The sequence below is a fragment of the Strix uralensis genome, chromosome 10 (genome assembly GCF_047716275.1).
Source record: "Strix uralensis isolate ZFMK-TIS-50842 chromosome 10, bStrUra1, whole genome shotgun sequence".
NCBI lineage: Eukaryota > Metazoa > Chordata > Aves > Strigiformes > Strigidae > Strix > Strix uralensis.
The window spans coordinates 23,769,871-23,790,713 of NC_133981.1; the positions used below are offsets into that span (position 1 = coordinate 23,769,871).

General features: G+C 39.6%; 2 protein-coding genes across 3 annotated transcripts in view; one reads left to right on the top strand and one right to left on the bottom strand.

Moving 5' to 3' along the window:
• LOC141947550 (uncharacterized) overlaps positions 1-20,843 on the bottom strand; it is a 491,575-nt gene that overhangs the window by 122,467 nt on the left and 348,265 nt on the right. The window lies entirely within an intron of this gene.
• FBLN2 (fibulin 2) overlaps positions 1-20,843 on the top strand; it is a 106,713-nt gene that overhangs the window by 71,319 nt on the left and 14,551 nt on the right. The window contains exons 4-10 of one of the 2 annotated variants that reach the window (XM_074879014.1): positions 3,404-3,533; positions 7,595-7,781; positions 9,211-9,417; positions 11,865-11,981; positions 12,417-12,518; positions 13,908-14,048; positions 20,134-20,268. In XM_074879014.1, the coding sequence (XP_074735115.1) occupies positions 3,404-3,533; positions 7,595-7,781; positions 9,211-9,417; positions 11,865-11,981; positions 12,417-12,518; positions 13,908-14,048; positions 20,134-20,268 (1,019 nt within the window). The remainder of the gene's footprint in view (positions 1-3,403; positions 3,534-7,594; positions 7,782-9,210; positions 9,418-11,864; positions 11,982-12,416; positions 12,519-13,907; positions 14,049-20,133; positions 20,269-20,843) is intronic. The other variant, XM_074879015.1, reaches the window with a different exon arrangement.

Consider the following 20,843-nt stretch of genomic DNA (forward strand, 5'->3'; position numbering starts at 1 on the left):
GAAGTTAGTGGGAGATTAAAATCCTCCCCACTGGGATCTGGCATGACATAACTGACACATACCAACTGTATATGAAGTAAAGACAGATTAAAAAATTCCAGCCTTGGCCTAAGTAGGTGCAAATCCAATACCTTAATGAGTTGCACCTGCACATCTGAGGCTGAGTTTAGATGAAAAAGCCAGGTTCTAAATGTTTCAGTCCCTGTAAATCTACTGGGATTTAAAAGAATAAGAGATCAGGAGTTCAGTTGTTTTACTTTCAAAATTTCAGTTGTGTCCCTGTTTTAAAGATTTAAAACCACCTGTAAATATTCTGTGTAAAGAAAACATTTCATGTAAAAAGTATTCAAATCTGTGCCCTCAGAACCTTGAAAGCGTAGACAAAAACTTACTGCTCCCACTGGGAGACATGCCAGCGTGCAGAGCTGGTCACTGTGCACATATCCAAACTTAAGTGTACTGTTTTGTCTGCCAGAATGCCTGCAAGTAATGCAGGCTCCCAGGAGTCTGCCACGACCTCGATTCAGTATCTAAAGATTTTTAAAAGTAAAAGATATCTACTAATTGTAAAAATTAGTTACTGTTCTGCCATAGTTTTCTGTAAATACTTGGGTTTTACAAGTGACCATCACTGCACAGAAGGATTGATTTTTTCAGCTGAGGCAAATGAGTGAAGCCTCCCTGTGTCTAATGAGGCTGTAGATTGTTTATATAGAGGTTGCAGACTGAGGTGTCTGTTGTATCCAAATGTCATTTTGGGGTTTTCAAGTGGCAAAAACTTAAAGGTACTTGTTGATGTATCTTGATGTCTCTGGAACATTCATGTACCAACTTGGCCTATCTCAGTGTAGTGACCAACAACACTAACTGCAGAATGGGAACTGGGACTACCTAAAAGAGATCATGGGTAGTAACTAGATGAATGAATTTCAAATAAAGCAAGTTACAGGAAATCCTTAGATTGATAGCCAGGTGTAAAATTACTCCCAGAGCTTGTACCACTGGATCTATCAGAAATAGGATGTTAGGCTAGATGAAATCTCATCTGACCCAGTATAGTAGTTTTTATCTCATAATTGGTATGTCTTTTATCGTAACAGAACAATGTTTCTGGATGGCACTTACATCAGCTGTACAAGTATGAATCCTGCTTTTTGCTGACATTGTGTACCAATTAGAGACTCACATCAGTTTAATATATTGATGTAATTTCACTAATCTTAGCTCATTAACTCTTTCCCTAAAGCAGAAATGATCTGAATCTTCTTTGAACCAACAACTCATTTATCTGGTCTTTGAAGAGTAGGTTTGTGAAGAAACAAGAGAATGTGGTTAACATTGTTTGTTCCCAATTCATTTTCTGGTAATAGAGTAGCTTATAGTTAAAGAAATACTAAAATAAAAAATGGCTAGTGATACTCCAGTGCTCCAGACAATACTGTTTCTACTATGTATTTCATACATGAAAGGAATTTCTTGTGGCCAAATGTCACATTTCAAAAGAACATGAATCTATAGAGATTTCAGTGTTTTGATATGGTAAACAATTTGCACATATAAAAATGCTTCTAGTATCATTTTGTCATTTCTGCAAACAATAATAACTTTCAGTTAGGTGGTTTTTTAATTTATTTTTTTAATGAAAGTTTGTACATCTTATGTAAGCAATAATAGTTAAATTACTGGTACTTGAATATATTTGGGTAATAACCATTCATTGCTCAAAAAATTGTATTTCCCCAGTTGGCAATTAATACTGGATTAGAAAACTAATTTCCTTGAAAACAAGGCACATGGAGGTGGTAATCCCCTTCCTGTAATCAAACTCAAACCACTGCTTCCTGGTTACACCTCTCTTATGCTATCCAGCATAAAAATATTAACGTAAAGCTGCTACAACAGGCCACTGGTATCAGGAAAGTGTCTAAGTGGCTGTCGCTGGCTGGTTTCTGCTAGAATAAGAGACATCCCTTTCCTTTCCCTTTTTTTTTTTTTTAATTGAAGCACTAAGATGAAAGCTGTGAGTTCTTCTCAGAAGAGGTTTTGTGTCCTAGAACAAATGTATTTTATTGCAGTAATAATGGTATCTGACTGACAGAAGTTGTTTGCTTGCAAATATTTCTGTTGCAGGAGAATTGCTTTGCTATGAGGCGCTGGCTATTAAAATGCATCAACCTCCCATTCATCATTACCAGGGTGCCCCATAAGGCAGCGTGCCCTGTGACAATGCATCAGCAAAAGATAGTTACACATCAAGGTTATTCTTGAGAAAACAAACACTTTGCTTAATTTCTTCATGCCGCCAAAGCTGTCCAGAACAGAAATTTACCCTTATTCATAACATAATATATCATTTCATCTGAATTTTAACACGTTCGTCTGTGTCACATATGCCAAATCTACAGGTCATGTGCTCAACGTAACCTGGTCAGGAGAATTCTTGTGGCCTGCAGCTCTCAGTCCTCACCCTTCCCCATCGTAGCGGCCCTTCCCTACCCTGGGACCAGACACACACCCCTCCTGAGGTGCTCTTAGTCTCCATGCTGCATGGGCTGAGAAGCAGGGTCATGAAGTAAAGCCAAAGGGACTGTGTGATTTTGTCTGCCCTTTGTATATGCATGGAAGAAGCACATACCTCTTGGAAGGGGTGGGGGGGAAATCCACTATAGACTTTAAAATAGTAGGGAAGAGTGTTTTATTATTTCAGTGACCATCTATTAAATTTCGTTTAGGAATTTGCCACTTAGATTTTTAATGTTTCATTTTAACCTTCACTGAATCTTCTTAAAAGGTTTGATTTGAAGAGCCATATATAGGAAATATACATTCCCTAAGTATACAGTGATCAAGTCACCCATAACCTTCTCTTTGATAACTGAAGTTAGAGGAAGGCTTAATCTGGAAGGGTTACAATCTGCAGGGCTATAAAGGAGAGTTTCTAGGGATTTTGTGATGTGACACTTTCCTTAGGTCCTGTCCAGCGTTTCAGTCCTCTAGTTGGTGAAGAAGTAAGTGTGTACGGGTGTGTTTCCCTTTCCCCACTTCCTAGGGAAGAAGGTTTCTGTCTGTTTTCTATTTCTGAAGACTTCTGAGAAGCAAAACGTGGGAAAGACGGACTGTTACCCAAATATAGATGAGCTGTAAGGCATATTGGTGACGAGACTTTGAGAGACAGTGACCTAAACACGAGACTACTTCAGCATTTATCAGTACATCTTTTTATTAGAAATGAGAAAAAAATACATCCTGCAAATATTTAGATATCCAGTGGTATCTTCTGTATTATACTAGTAATGACACACATGTCAAAGAGGGACCAAATCTGTGGAATGTATTACGAATCCAACAGGTTTGGGGTTTTTTTCCATGTCAGTGAATAGTTGACCTCTGTGATCCTTTGCAGAATTGCTCAGAAGCAGTGTTGCGTCTCCACCGTAAAGGAGAACAGCTGCCTGGCTGGCATGATTGCTGCAAAGGAAGGAGACGTGTGCGGACCAGAAGAGAGTGATCCCTGTGGAGGATCATCATATAAGGTAAGTTTCTCTGATGCTTCAGTAGGTTTTGTTCCGAATTCAAGGTATCCTCATTTCCTGCATTTAGCAGTAATTTCTTCATACGTTGTTATAGAGCACAGGAGTTGCTCCATAGTAAAGTTGCAGGAATGTGGCAGGGAAATTACACTATTTGCATTTAGGTTTCAGTTGGCTGGTGATGCAGCCCCTTTTAAAACTTTATGGTAAAGTTGGATCAAATTATTTCCATCTCCATTTTTAAGATTTAACTTGCTGTATTACTTTTGCTTCCTCACTTTGGAAGTAGCTGAAAAGACCATTTTAGTTTTTATATCTATGATGTGGAAGGATTTACAAAATGATAGGGCAAAACTTAATAGAAGATGTAATGCAAAACCCATTACTGAACAGTTTGCTTGGCTACAGTGTTGAAGTGCAGCCTCATTTCTCAGTTAAACAAAATGATGGGCTAGAGGAACAAGCATTTTAGATGATGATGGAAGCTTTTGTTCATAAATAAAGGCAGACCATTAACGAATGGTTCAAATCACAAATCACGAGCCACAGCCTCAGCTTATATAAATGAGATTTGCTTCATGAAAATCAGTGGAGCCAAACCAATTTAAACCAGTTTGAAGATTCAGCATCTTCCTTGATCGCTTGTCTTGTTTTTACCAGAAGGGTGCATTTCAGAAGTCATTTCACTCTGATAATAATTTACATAGCTATATCTAAGTTTAAGTGCAGCTTCCATTGTCTCAGCAGGAAACTGATTAGTTCTGTCTGTTCTTATACATTGGTGATTCTTGCAGATAATTGTTCATTGAAAAAGCAAAATACATGGATGTCTACCGCAGAGTTTAAAGTTTAATTAGCTATGCCAATTTGTCATTTTCAGAACTTATTATTTACTTGGGTCTGGAGTCTACCATTAGAATAAAAAGAGAATTTGTGCATTTGGGAGAAGACATTAATATTTGTGAAGTGTGACAAAATTATTATTCTTAGGTTTTCACTGTGAGCCTTTTGCATGCCAGACAGAGCACAAGCCGTAGAGTAAGTGTTATCACACATGCTATCCTGAGAAAGAATCGGAGAGGAAAAACTTCATCATTCCTGTCTGAACTGAAACAAGTTACAAATAGCTCCTCATGTCAGTTCCAGTGTAATGTTTTCCTTCAAGAGAAACCATCTGAAATGATAAAATTGTTGAAGGAACAGCTTTGCCTTCCTCTTTAGCTCATTCAGCTCTTTAGTCATTGCAGCTACTGCTTGAAAAAAAACAATAAAAATTAATAAATATCGAGACTTTAAGAAAGGCTTTCTAATTTTATTATAGTTAAACATTCTTTCAGAGGTGGCCTCGCAGAAAATGCTGACAGTGTATAGCTGTGTTTTCCCTGATCCGCTCCTCTATTAATGACTGCTCTGTGCAGATGAAGAAGTTTGTCTGGAATGTGGAAAGTTAAGTTCGTTGCCCCAAAGACTTTGCACGATGTTTACATTGTCCTGCCAAAAGCCAAGGGTTTTACTTCCAGGTAACAAACGTGTGTAGGTCTTCTTCAGGCATGTTAGATATGGGGTCCTTAGTTTTGCTTCAAGATGAATGCAGCAGTGCCATTTCTTTAGATCCAGGTATTCAGCTTGTGTTCAATACAACTTAATCTTAGGCTGCTTTTAATAATTATTTACTCTAATACAAAAAGCACATGCTTAGGGACTTTTTCCTAGTAGATGGGGATGCCACCATCATAAATCAAATTATGCTGGATTCCAGCAAAGATAGTTTTGATAGAAACATAGATAGTTGTGAATCAAACAGTGGTTCTTAAGGTATGTTTCTTGATTGCAATGTAAAAATAGTCATATTTTTTATTATATCAGTTGTAGAATTCTGGTGAAGTTCAAAACATAGCTAATAGAAGATCAAGATACTCAAGTTTTTGCATTTTAAAAGGAACTTTTTGACGAACAAGTTTTTTTCACTGGAAAATGAGACACTTGTATTCATCTGGAAAATATGTGAACCAAAGGTGTATGACTGATTTAATACTCTCTGTGATGCCTGCACATGGGATAAATTGTGAACCAAAACTATGACTGAAAAAAGCCATATTCTTTAAGGCAAATATTCCATTTTTTTTACAATAATTCAGTAAAAATATGTATTATCCTTAACTTCTTTTATTTTGCATACTGAAGCTGAAAAAATTGTACCAAAACTAAAAATATTTACAGAAAGTAAAATTTTTGGGGGAGGATAAAACCAGGATTTTTCTCTTTTCTAGCATGACAACAATCCATTATAGTTAAATCTTTTTTTTTTGTTTTTAATACTTCTTTTGGAAAGATGCTTTAGTCCATTTAGCATCAAAAATAATTCAGCATCTTAAGGACCTGTACTGTAAATTTTTCGCAAACATGTATTCGGGCATGTAAAGGCAGCTCTATATGGCTGTGCATATTTGCAAATGTGAATGATGTCTACTATTTATGATGTCTGAGGATTTTTCAGATTAGAAAGCAGGGACATAAAACATGAGCTGTAGTCACAGGTACTGGACTGAGCGTGCAAGGGATACATACTGCATGTGAAATGCTCAAGAAGCCCTAAAGCTACAGCATTTGAATCTTGAAAAAAGTGACTCAGCAGACGGATTTCTGCAGATTGAGCTGTTAGCAGGCAAGTTTCCCTGTCTGCCTAGTGGAGACAGACTCTGGTTTATTGTGAATGCCAATCTAGGATTGCTAATCATGAAACGTGATTCTTTTCCCTTTCCATACTGCGTCCAACCCTTACAACACTGCTTCTCTTATTGGCTCTCCTCAGGTCAGAGATCTCTCGTGGGAAGCAGGAGCTTAGTTCAGTTTTCTTCTGTTCTGTCCTTGGTCTTTGTGTTGACATAGCTAACTGGTGCCAGTTTGAATTATGACCTTCATTTTATGTGTCTGACGCCTTTTCCTAGACTGAATATTTGAATAGACTGAAATCGCTTCTCTTGGTTCAGGGAAGCTGTTTCAGTGTAGCTGCAAACTATAAATGAGTGCTGCTGGGCTGGATGTCTGGACTATCAAAGGAGTTGCAGGGGGAAGGAGACTCTGCATTTTATAACTCTTCTGTCAGTGAAAGCACCTAAATATATATAGATGAGGGTTGTCAGGACACTTACATTTAAATCCAGACAGGCATCTTCACTTCACATATGGCTCCTGTGTGCCTCTGTAGCAGACTTACAGCTCCTCAGCTTCCTTGCTTGATTAGGTATCCACCATGCATATGCAGTATGGACTTCTTGAGTTTGATATCATTTATCTGATGTATTTTTGTCGCTTGACTGTGATTTGTATGTGGCTGACTAAAGCACAACACAGTTTTTGTCTGCTACCTCCAGCAGAGGAAACTGCAAGAGAGGCTACATATCAGGGATGCCCCATTGCATCAACCTGTCAGTGAAGCTGCTGCGTAGAGGCACTCAGGAAAGAAAAGGAGGGCAAATAGCTCATAAAATATACCTTGGTCTTTCTCTAGCCACTGGCTCAGCGGGATGCTGTCCAGGACAGTGCAGTGATTAAAGGTCAGTAGGTTTGCAGGGCAGTGGTGCATAGAAGAAAGAGTCTTTACTGACAGAGCTCAGACGCTGCTGCCGATCCTCATGTCCATGCAAGATATTTACAGTTCCTTTCACATGCTTCAAACAACTAACCATTTTTTGAGATCTAATGCGAAGAGGTATAGATCTGTATTATTTTGTTTATAATACACTATATCCAAAGCCACGGCTGTGTGCAAGGGCCAGAAAGAGGTGATCTACAGCACCGCTGCTCCCTTGCACGCGAAGTTGCTGGAATCGTTGTCACAGCGAGGCTTTGTGTTTAGCCTGGTTGCAGTTGACACGTTTGTGCAGGATGACAAAAACAAGCACAAGTAAAGCTTTGATGTTTGCAACTGTCTAAACCCTAATTGCTTTTCCAGATGCTCCACTATTAAAGAAAGTGCAGAGCAGTTCCAGGGGGGTGTGTGGGCTCATACCTGAAGCGGATTGTATTAAATCCTTGTTACTGATAGTCTCCTTCTTTTGCAGCAATGCTGCGATTGCTGTAATCTGGGCCTGCGATTAAGGAGTGAGGGGAAGACCTGCGAGTCCAACATAAATCTGGGCTACCCCTGCAGTCATGTGATGCTGTCCTGCTGTGAAGGGGGAGATCACTTTATCCATCCAGAAATAAAACGGCATCCTGAACCATTGCCAACAGTGACACCTGAGAAGGGTAAGTGTCCATTTATGATTCGAAGACATTACAGATAAGGTCTCTGCCTCGCATGGTCCTACAGAGAGGTGCTGGAAGGAGTAATGCTACAGAGGTACAGTTGCCTTACCTCTCAGATAAAGTATAGACTTCCTTGTTCTTAAAACAGTTTTGAAAAAGAAAAAAATATGTGGTTTTGATCCTTAAAACATACCTTCTTTAGTAGTTCGGGGGTTTTTTTGTTTTTTTCCCTGAGTCACATAGCACAGAGACCTACCACAAGCTATTGGTAAGAAGCAAAGTTGAAGCTGGTCATTGTCTTTGAGCAGAAACAATCCTGAAAGATTCTGCATAAAACAAATTATGAAGTTTTTCCGACCAAAGTAGTCCTATAGATTGTTGTGATACCCGTGAAATATCCTGGGAATAGATTTCCTGTTGTACTGCTGAACATCACAGCAGCTCTCTCACAGCACACTCTGGAGAAGCCCCAGAGCAGTGCAAGTTTCTTTTCACTCTTTCAACATATGAACATAGTGATGCTAAAGAGTCAAATCCCTGCAGCCAAAGAGACATGACAAAGGCACCATGACAAATCTGGAGCTTGGACAGCTGTGCTTCCTCCCTCAGCCTGGGGACATGCTCCTTCCAGTATCACACTGCAGCCACCTGTCATGCATGAGTTGCATGGTAACCTCCTGCATATGCTAGGGTTCAATTTTTGTCCATTCTCTTCTCATGAGCGAAATGTGTATTTTCTTTTGCCAACAAATGTAAGGGTTTATTTTGACCTAGCTGAGACCTCACTGAGCAAGGAATTTTGCATGTATGTGTTTAAGAAAAGCTGACTGAGAAACTCGCTGAACAATTTATTTTAGTATCGCAGAAAGTCTTGTCAAACTTGGTCAGGAAATGAAAAGGATAGTGCTTTTGCCAGTGTTTAAAAGCAGTAGGTAGGATAGCCATGTCGCTATTAAGTGGGTCCCATAATGTTTGTAATGATAGCTACAGAAGTAGCCAATAAATTAATAGTGGTGTCAGAAAGACTTTCCAAGCCAGCTGGTAAGTTTTTCTCATGAAATTAGAAATTCAGTGTGGTTCTTCAGTGGGGCAAGTTTCAGATGGGACTTCAATGTGATACCTTAGTTCAAATAGCACTAGCAATGGTGTTAGTAGTCAGTGTGAAAGGTGAGCGTGTGACCTCCCAGGGTCACCCCATTTCTCAGTGGCGTTTGTAAAATGTCTGTCCCTCCAGCCTTATGGAAGGAGGTGGTAGACCTCCAGCACAATGGTCTTATCTTCAGGATGGGTTCATTTGCTCTTCTTCTTGGAGTAACTCTTCTGGGTAGATTTGACTGTATCTAGAGTTTGTGTGACCAAACAATTCATACTGTACAGTCCTAATGCTAAAACACCTGTTAGAGAACCAGCAAGTGTTGTTCTGTTCTAGTTTCAGAGACGGACGATCACAACGAAGCTTTGTCCATCAGTAATGAAGCTGAACTGTCAAATAACCTGCCTGGAGATGACCTGGATGAATGTCTTATCTATGGTGGGGAACTCTGTCAGCACTTGTGTATAAACACCGTGGGGTCCTACAAGTGTTCGTGTTTTCCAGAATTCACTTTGCAAGATGATGGGACTAGCTGCTCTCCAGGTGAGAAAATGGGCAGGAAACACCATGAATGACGGTATCTTTGTGCCACCTGCGTTGATCTACCAGGCTTTTCATTAGTTTCTCTGTAGTTTCTGTGAGGTTTTTTTATGGGTGTTGATGCATTGGACAGGTTAATAACGTAAAGAAAAACAACCATTTAGGAAACTTGGTTATGCCTTATTACTGTGTATTGGCAGCATGAGATCAGGGTGGTATTTAATATGTTCAAATCAAGACTGTTTTCAATTTTCAGAAGAGGATTTCTGAAGATTGTTAATGAAATACCTTTTCTTCTTAGAGTTGTTTTGTATTTTACAGTTAGCATTCCTTTAGATAAACTTTACTCAGTTCAGACAGACAGCATTGCTTCCTGAACTTTGATTTTTATCTAAAATCATTAACATCTTTCAGTTGATACAAAATCTAAGTATATCTAGTGTGGTGGAAGTCTTGAAAAGAAAGTCTGTTGTGTTGTAATTGTTTTGATGTCTGGAGTTCTCCAATGGCAAGATTTCAAATCAGATAACTTGAAAAGTTGAAACCTTATATTAGTTACAAGTGCTTTCAGTTATTTAACAAGCAAAATAAGTGTTGCCATCCAGTGACAAAATTCCTTAGACTTCAAATACTTTCCGCCCAAGCCAAACAATGAGCATTCATTATGTCATTCTCCTCAACATGATGTTGCAGCACTTACATCAATAATGTGTTTGACAGTGTTTCTGCGGCAGCTGTCTGCTCTGTTGTTTATATTAAAATTCTGGGGAAGGAACCCAATCCAAAAGAGGCAAAGAAAATGGTTCTTATTTTAGCACTGCAAAATTTGGCTTGATGGTTCACCTGGAACATATGTGTGTTTTTGTTTTGCTTTGCTTTGCTTCTCCGTTGAAGTGCAGATTTGGGTTAATACATCTTGTATCTGGGTAGTCAGTATTCTTGGCAGATCTGCAAGACTGCAGTGCTTATGGCTGTGCCAAGAAGTGTAGAGGGATTTACAGAGCTCAGTTGAGGTAGAGGATTGCGAGGGTAGGGAACTGCAAGTGAGATGTCTGGGACACATTGGAAGAGTGAGGTGAGGAAGGGTCATTCTGGAGTCCTGGGTCACATAAAAGGCTGGACGAGGGAGATGGCAGGGCAGGACACCTCACTTGCTACACTTGCCTAACTGTGCTCTACCTGGCAATGTGGCACCTTTTATTTCTCATTTTTCCTCTGTGTGTGTGTACATCTGTCATGTGGTCTGTGCATGGAGACCCACACCAAACAGTTTTAAATCTCATACCATTGGTAATTTTTACTCCCGTCATTATATCTGATGCTTTTGTATTTGTACCTGTCCCAGTACATTTCCTGCTCTTTGCCAGACCGTGAATGGTTTTGTATTTAACTTTCGTTTTTTAAAATGTGTGTCGCTTTTTCATGAGGCTTGAAAGAAGTGATGTTCTTGGAGTGGCTCTATGAGGCAAGGAGAAAGCATGCATTGATGAAACTTCACAAGCTGCTTCTCACTTCTCTGCTCTCCTTCTGGGGAAATCATTCAGCATATGCCACAAGCAGGTGTCTTGTATTTACCTCTGTGTCACAGCCCATTGTATATCTGTGATTTAATTTTTTTTTTAAATGAAATCATTCTTCCTGTACCCGAAACCTGTATTGCAATCACACTTCATCATTTAATATTGTCATTGTTTGGTGGCTCACACTTTGCTCCAAGTGACACTTGAACTCAAATCAATGGGAACAGGACCATCCCTCTTAAGGAAGAATTTAGCCTTATGGATTTACGTTTCTGTTTTGATGGTATTGATAAACTGGATTACTCTTATTAATGTAACAGAACTTTTTTTAAACTAGTTTGATACCTTTAACATTACTGTTTGTTGAAAATCTTCATGACAGATAGCAACTGTCATGTTTTCCCCTTGGCTGTGTAAAAGTCATTCCAGAGTATCCTGTGCTTGTAAAGGTGAACATCTGCTTTTCATCTGTGTTGAAACAGGATGTACAGAATAAGTTTAGACTTGTTTTAGGTTCAGCTATTTTTTTTGTCATAGACTGAATGAAAGACAGCCACTGTCTTTACAATATAGCAGCATTTTAAAAATTAAAATTAACACTTTCTGTTTGATTCATTAGGTGTTGCAATATTTTACTCTACAGAAGCTATTTTCAGCCAAGCTCCCTGATTTGTGTCCATGACGTTTGTGAGCATCTCCATTAACATGCAGCACTATGTGTGTATGTGCTGTGGGACAGTTGTTCACATCAGATGGCACCTTCCAAAACTGACTGTTCACCTCCAGGCATAGACAGTTGTCCAGGTCACCAAAACGTTTCCTCCTACAAACCATGATGGACTGGGATGAATGGGACCCGGACCCTTGTCATGGGGTGCCTGGTGGAGATGATGCTGTCCCTGATCTTCATCTGCCTCCCTTGCCTTACAGATCCTGACAGAGGACAGGTGACAAGGCTGGAAGCAGAAGCCACCATCCCTCCGGCAGCCTCTCCTTCTCAGCCTCTTCTCATCATGTCCTTACAAGAAGAGCAGGATAAGTGTAAAGGTATGTTGGAGGTGTAAACTGCAGATGCTTAGAGAGCTGGAATAAAATTCCACACATCCCTTCACCAATATGATTTCAGCACACATCCTTAATCTGTTACCTCTGGCATAAGGCAGAGGAATTGTCAAGGGAAACCTGAGGAAGTAATTTGAGGCTGTACTCTGATTTCAGGTTTATTACACACCTGCTGTTTAGTTTAAGGTAAGCAGTGCAGCTGTGCAGCATAATGTGCACAGTACAGGTAGGAGTGGCACAGGTGTGTTTCTGTGTAATAGGAGGGTTGTAACTAGTGATTAGGGCTGCCTGGACAGATTGTTTACAAATTGCATTCCCCATTGCCTAAACTGAGATGATATTTGGATGACCTGGAGGTTTGTAACTTCAGCTGATCTGTGTTGTGAATGCTAATGTATTTTGCAATTTTGCTTTGTATAGATAATGGCCCCTGCAAGCACATCTGCAGTGTTGTGGAAGGAAATGTTGTATGCTCTTGTTTGTCTGGATATACTATCATGGCCGATGGGATTTCTTGTGAAGGTAAGTGGTTCAGGTGCACCACAGAGACATGGTTAAAACACTTTTATATAGATCTCATTGATCTCACACCGCTATGCATTTCTCCAAGGGTTCCTTATTTTCAGTGATGTGAATTGCAAGTGGCAGCACAGAGACCATTTGGCAGAAGGAATACCAGATCTGCTTCACAGATAACTCCTGAAGCACAGCTATCCAGTGGGCCTATTACCTGGGGACTTCAGGTGAAGGCAAGCCTGGATTTGTGCTCTTTTCCTCTGACATTCCAGGCTTTTTTTCAGCCATTTTGATTTCTCTTCACACTACTGTTCCTCCCCAGGGTCTCTGTACACAGCTATGGACATGCAGCTTTTCTTCCCGAGGATGGGAGCACCTAGCAGGACATGGGCATGTTTGCTGTCCTGAGGAACCCCCTCAGAGCTACAGCTCTGTCACCTGTTTTGTTTGGTTTTATTTCTGCCTGCCTTGAAATCCTGAATTCAGTGAGGCTTCAGTGCTCTGAAGAATGTGCCATTGTGAGCTGGTCCAGCTCCATGTTTTTCACTTGACACTGAAGTTCAGGCCTGCACAATGGGGAACAGTGAATTCTAAAGCAGCATCATGATCATTCACATTATATAAATTTTAAACGGACATATTTGGGTAGTGACAAAGGATATGTTTGCCCAGGAGAGATTTGGGGGTCAGAAGCAATGCCCTGTGACATACCCTAATTATAAATCTGTAAGTATGGGAACAGTAACAGCCAGCAGTGAAATGCAAGTAGATGCTTCTGATGCTCAGAATTGCTCACAAGTGATCCACATCCCTCATAATCTCAGATCTTATTGAATAACAATTAATTTTCATTAAATTCTAGATAGTCTGTGAAGAAAATGGGAATTTAATATCGCCAGATAAAATATTCACTTTGCATTGCTTACTCAAGTGTGGTGGAAGCTAATTTGATTAATTAATGTCAGAATCAAAAGGGGCATTACAAGGCAATCATTTTCCTACAGGAGGTGAAAAAATTCAGAAATGTCAGTGGAAGTAGTGAGTTTAAATTGTAGCAAGGGACATTTATAATCTATATTAAAGTAAATATTTGATGGTGGTGCACTGGAACAGGTTTCCTGCAAAGAGTGCATCTGTGTGACTGCCTGTTTTTAAGAATGGCTCTTTCTGGAATTACAAAAGTGTAGGGCTGCAAGCAAGGACTAGATGATCTCTGAGGGTTTATTCCAGCCCTATTTTCAGTGTAACACTGTATATATTATAGCATGGTGCTGATGCGGTAGCTCCAACACACCTCATTTAGACATCTCCAGTGTGAAAGAAGTGTTGTTTCATTTCAGAAATTGTTCTAATAGAATTCTGTTTTTCCCTTTTGGTTGCAACACGTTGATATAGATTTGGATGAGTGCCTCACAGGTGCTCACGCTTGTTCCAGAGGACAATTATGTGTGAACACATTGGGATCATTCTACTGTGTCAACCACAGAGTGATCTGTGCAGAGGGCTTTGTACTCAACAGGCATAGAAAATGTGTTGGTAAGATGATAGGTATAAGCCATTCACCACAGCATCATAATTCTTCATGCTCTGCAATGCATTTAAACCATTTGTGCTAAAATGCTCTCTGGCCATCTTTGCATATGACATTTCAATATGCATTAGTAAAAACACATGTGCACCATTTGCTCAGCCACTTAACATCATGAGTTGTACGCTATTTGGCTTTTTCCCTAGCAATACATTCTCAGGACACATATAACTTTGTGCAGAAGTCATAAAGGTTCACAGGTATGATGGCCACAACAGTACTGATGACTATTAAACTGGACTAAGAAAACATAGCAGTTGATCTCACCGGACAGCATCAACACTGCCAAATCCACAGACATCATGAAACAACAAAACTTCACAAATACAGTTTGAGAAATCAGCATAAATCTAGGCAGTGGTAAAGATCCGTTCCAAAGTGATTGAATTTTAAAATTCAGATTAGTCCTTTGTTGATTCTGGCACAAATCTCTTTGTGTAAAAGTCAAAGTTGCATCGTAATTCCGCTGTATCATCCCTTCTATTTAAGTTCATATAAGAAACCAATCTATTTTTACAAGTGTATTTATGAGGATTTCATTTGATTCAAAGTGCCAAGGCCCAAGCTTATGAAATAGTTTCTATTTGGGGTACTTTTCTAGAGGCTGCTTTAGGAGGCACCTGAGCTGCAGCAGTGTTGTGTGGTAATGCCTGGAAAACTGGAGCACTGGAGACCTCTAGTAATTAATGAAAGCAGCAGTGCCTGTGGCTATAATGTCATGTGTGAATACATTCACCTTCTTCCACCCTTGTCCTTCTCCCTACATTTATAATGTTATTTTTCTGACCATCACAGCTTTGGTTTTGTTCCTGTCTTTCAAAGCTCTATGATCTCATATTATCAGTGAGCATCATATGGCACAAGGGCATGAGCAGGAAAGTTTATACAGTGCATAGCTTAGAGCAGAAATGTGATTTACTATCTTCTGGGTCTTTCCCAGATTTTCTGTTTTCAAAATTGGATTTTTAAAAAAAATTATTAATTTTGAAATCAGAGATACTGGTAAGCATGGAAAACTAATGAAATTATTTAGTTTAAATTAAATGGCTGAGAGAACACCACTGGAAAGAAGCCTTTCCAGAGAAAATACCAGATTGTGAGATGGAAGATGGTATTTGTAGTTGGCCACAGTCTGCATGGTGTATTTCATGGCTTTCACAGAGCCTGCTGCATGTACCACACTTCTGAATATAAGGTCTGGTAAGTGAGCAGTGAAGAAGCTGCCTCACCTTGCTTTCTGCTTCTGAAAATCTTGCCATTTAATCCCCTGACATTTTTCCTGGACTATGCAGTAGGGATACATCTGTCCTTTTCTACATCTCAGGCATGTTTTGTTCCAAATTAATGCGTGTTTGTCAGCAATTTTGGCAAAAGGTGCTATAGTAGATGCCAAGTGCTTCCTTGTATTCACTTTCTTCCTCTCCTGTCCTCTACCTCATGATGTTATAACAGAGTTTTATTGTGACTGATACAAGATAAACCTCAGGCATAGCTAGTAGAATGAAAGATACAACTCTCATTTCTAAAGCTAAAAGACCCTCTTCTCCCTCACTAAATAACAAACCTCTGTACTTCTCTAATGCAAGTCAGATTTTTATAGGTATCCTTGTAAATAATCTAGAAAACTTTGAAGTGTCTCTTTCTTTTTGGATAGATACACCCTGTGTGCTCCCTACTTGTATGCAGCTCTGTTCTGTGTGTGGTGGCTGGAGAACATTTGCTGTATTTAACATTTTTCCTACTTCTCTAGTCAAAGGGGAAAGCCACAAGTGTACTGTGGTTTCTGTTTTGTTGAACTGCCTCATTGCAGCCATATTCGCCTAAGGTATCCTTTTTCCAGCTTAACTGCTTTTTGTGCTCCATCTTGAGCTATCTGAAACACCACGAGGAAAGCTTTGGTAATTTGTTTGCAAATTACTGTTGTTTTAATGATGTTACTCTTTGCATATTTTAGGGACGGGAGGAACAATCTTTGCACAGCAACAAAACAGCTGATAACCTTTTATCTGTTGAATTTCCTTTAGTCAAACTGTAGAAGATGATAACTCCAGGTGCATTCACGAGCAGATATCCAGAATTCCTGAAAACCAACCATGCACAATGAAGAGTCACCAGCTGTTTAAATAGCTTGCACACACCAGCTTTGTGTAACTTTGTGAACAGATATTAAAATGTCTTTAGGCTTGAAAGCTCCATGTTCTCCAGAGATAAGAGCCAGGTTGGGTGTTTTTAATGTGGATTGCTTTTCCTGGTGACTTTCAGGCAAAGTCGTTACCACCACCCACATGCACACTGATGGGAGACTACTTTGCTACTTTCTTTGTTACTCCCATCTAAATTTTCCTTCCTGCCAGAGTGAGCAGTAAGTGGTCATTTTATTGCTGAACCATAGGGACTGTGCGTCAGCACAGGATGGGTGGTTGCAAAATAACAACGGGTCTAAATAAAACAGATGTATTCCATAAAACAAATTGAGCTGAAGTAATTTGAAGAGAAAAAAAAACATGACAAAGTACATATGCAGGACAAAACAAGTCTGCATTTCACATTTTTATAAAATGTGGAAAAAAAAGCTTTTAATGTTGAATTACATATTAAAAAGCAATAGATAAATGTTGATATTCCTTTGCAAAAATGTCAGCTTCTTAGATGCAACAGATATGCTCAGGGATCATGTATATGTTGCTGTTTTCAACAATTCCAGGGGAAAAAAGAGAGCTTTCACAATAACATTTCATTCTGGTTTTTACTGACATAAAGTGAGCAGTGTTGTTGCCACACACATGGACCTACTAGGTTTCTCAAAAATAACTGTATGACTTGTTTTTAATATATTACTGCATTATTTTCCCTCTTATTCCTGTTTTTTTATAAATATAATCTTGCCTTACCTCACAGTCCTAACTGTGTTGGATGAAGACTACAGCTGGTCCAATGTTGGGAATTAACTTCGTTTCAAACTGCAAACATAACTCATATTTTTCCTAGTGCTCTGTCAAGCATCTTACTGACATGTTCAGTTGGTTTCCAGTACTGAAGAGAGACAGGTTGTGGTCCCTCTTGATTTTATGGATAATCAGCAGAGAGTCCTCTTCTATAAAAATGTATTCAGTCCTCACTCCCCTCTACCTTGGCAGAGCAAAATGATACTAGGTGCAGCCTGGGCTGAACAGAGCTAATACAGGTGCTCGTGTGCTGCCCCAGCACAAACTGGGACTATATTCACTCCCACCCCCACGCTCAAGCTAAAGGATTTGCAATAGGCATTGATAGAGCAACGACATGGACTGATGGGAACTCATGAGAAAGATGCTGCAAGTCTGCTGAGGTCTCATGTTGTGGCATGACCATTTAGGAATTTGTTTAGGAAAACGAACAAAAAAAGGCAATGTCTGTTTAATAAAATTAAAAGGAAACTTTGGTGGGCTGGCAACTGGCCTGACATCAGAGGTGGAGATTCATCCCCTAAAATTGGATAGGACAGTGCAGAGTCTTGCATACTGCACGGCTCATAGGTTAAGCCTTGCGTCTCAGCCCAGGTCACAATCATTAGACTTTAGAGATCATCAGTGTATCACTTGTGCACAAAACTGTCATTGAACACAAAAATTTGGCATGTCATCTTCCAGTTTCCATAATTTTAATTTCCTCCGATGTGTTCTGGCCAGCTGTACTTATTTTCTCAAGTACTAAGAAATTTGAAAATTGAATCAGAAATTATAGACAAAACATGGAATTACAAGCGATAGGACAAGAGGGAATGGCCTCAAGCTGCGCCAGGGAAGGTTTAGACTGGATATTAGGAAGCATTTCTTTACAGAACGGGTTGTTGGGTGTTGGAATGGGCTGCCCAGGGAGGTGGTGGAGTCCCCATCCCTGGAGGTGTTTAAGAGTCGGGTCGACTTAGTGCTGAGGGATCTGGTGTAGTTGGGATCTGTCACTGTTGGGTTGATGGTTGGACTGGATGATCTTCAAGGTCTTTTCCAACCTAGACGATTCTGTGATTCTGTGATTCTTTTCTCTGTGAAATCTTAACCTTCTTTTTACCTGTTTACACCTGCTAATCAGGTGGAATATTTCCTACATTATTTGGGTAATATTTCAGACAAACATGTTTTCCTCTTAGTGGCTCTTTTGACGTCATACTGAACTGACAAGTTCACATGATGCAGCATAGTGCTGACTGTTTATATGAGAAGGCTTTTTGTGGTTTGCAAGATAAAATGGTCTCAGATCTGTTGTATAGCCTCTTAAAATCAGTAGAAAGTCTTGCACTGACTTGGATGCTGTTAAGTGGCTATCCACAGCCATTTTTGTCTAAAATTAAAAAAAAAAACCACCCTCAAATTTATTTAAGAACTAAGTCTAATTAGGTGGGAGGAGTCTACCACAGCAGCTCATATTCTTATCCCAACACGTGAGGGGTTTTTTAGTTGTTGGGTTTTGTTGCTGTTGTTCAGTTTGGGTTTTCTCCAAGACCACTTATGAGAATATTGCTGCTTACACTTCAAGCTAATGTGTAAAAACTGGAAACTGTACAAGCATTAGGAGGACATAACCCCAAAAACCTTTGGGGTAGGGAGTTACCTGCCAGTCAGTGAAAGCACACAAACATCTAGTGGGACAGGCAGAAAAATATCCAGCTGATGGTAGTGACCTTGCTGTGGATTAATCAGCTGGCTTTGGAAAACAAGTACACCGTGTGTGAAGAATAACAATGGCTAACAGAAAGAAAACACAAATAAATGAAAAGTGAAATGACACCAAGCTATCATAGTGGTCTTGCAAAACTAAATGCACATCAGAAGTTAGCTGACTTCAGCAGGAACTGAAATTTCTTGGTACTCATCTTCATCTGTTTTGTAGAAAACAAGCTGACACATTTTCTAAGACAAAAGGCTTTTAAAATGTTTTTTCCTGTTTTCATGCTCCATGAGGGGAAGTAATATATTTGATGTTGTACTTATCTGGGAATGAGGTTCTACAGCCAAAATGAAAATCTGATTTAAACAATACTTGCTTTATTGTGTAGTATGAAAACAGCTTCATGTACAGAGAGGCTGGATGATTGGTAATAGTTATGGTCACATTTGGCTTTTGTTAGCTCTAGAAGTACTTCTTAGCTTTATATAGAACTGTGAACACGTAAGATTTTGTGGAGAATGGCAAGAAAGTGTCTCTTCCCATCTCTACCCCTTTTTGTTGCTTGTAAGTATTTTCTCATCATGGTATTCCTAACTTTCATTATTAACATAAGCAAAACCTGAATTTGATCCAAGCCTATCAAAATGTATCATTGTAAAGGTGTGGCATATTCCTTTCCAAATTGCGTCCTACATTCTGTGATCTGGTATTTAAGTGAGTTTTTTCAAATAACATTTCTACTACTCCACCTGTTAAAATCAGATCTCTTTAAAAATTTAAATACAACTTTACAAACTTGATGGAGCCTTCAGGATTCCTTTCTCCATATTTTCTTGTGTATCCAGTTCTAATGAGGCATTCCTTCGGAAGCAGTTATGTTACCTGACTCCACCTGCAGCCAGGCAGGCAGTTTCAGTACCTATCTCTTGCAGTTCCACACCAGCAGCTCCTGTCTATCTGGCATGAAGCAGCAGGACTGATATATAGCCTGAGCTATGAAAACCTGGTAATGAGCAATAGGCTTTAATCACTTTCTCATTCAGTTGTCCAGGAGGTTTCTATCCAGTATAACAGAAGCTGATTATCTGCCCACCCTGCATTTAATCAGCTGTGTCCACCCCTTGTCCTCAATGCCTGCACCATCCACTGCTCATTTGGGGAGAGAGGAGGAGAAGGAAATCTCCCTGTGATTTGTGTCTCAAGTTACTCTGTGTTAACAAAAGATCCTGGAATAAACCATCTTTCATCATAACACTGTAGCAAAGTCTATCTTGACTATCTTTTGGAAGAAATGGTTTCACTTGAGCTTTTGACTCCTTCCGAAAGAGCAGGAAGAGGCAGATCACTTGATAAATATGTGGCACTGAATTGTTTAACTATTTCTTGTAGACATTAATGAATGCGTAACAGATACGCATACCTGCCAACGGAGAGAGCACTGTGTCAACACGATGGGATCATTCAAATGTCTCCAGGAACTGAGCTGTCAGCCAGGTTATGAACTTAAGGATGGAGAATGTGTTGGTAAGACAAGTGTTTTTCAGCTGATGCAATTTCTGTTACCAAAAAGGAAAGGAAAGGGATTGAAAGCATTTTATTGTTGCTGGTCTGTGATATCAGGATTGTAGCTAAAAAAGGCTGATCATTGTGGAAATATTTAGCTTCATGAGCCCCTTCTGTACATTCATTTATATAAATTACTTTCCAACAATAACTATAAATAATTTGGAAAATGCATGAAACCTTACAAATTAGGATTTACCCTGGTTTTAAGGGGTTAGAGAGAGATCTTACTGATGGAGGAATTCCTGTTACGCTCCTTTGGGTAGCTCTGCTTTGCTCTGAAGGGTCTGAGACTCTTTGCTGTTGAACACTGAATCACAGCCTGAATGGATCATGGGGCTGACTCGGTCCAGACCTTCCTGTGTTTAGGAGGTCTGTCTGCATTTATTTACAATTGGAATGGTCTTGGGGTTAAGAAGTTATTCTTCATCTCCCCCTTCTTGGCCTGTATTGAGGTCTAATGGAGGAGCTAACAGCAGTAGTCATAGCACAGCAGAAGTTGCTCTGCAGCACAGGAGTATGCAAGAGACACATGT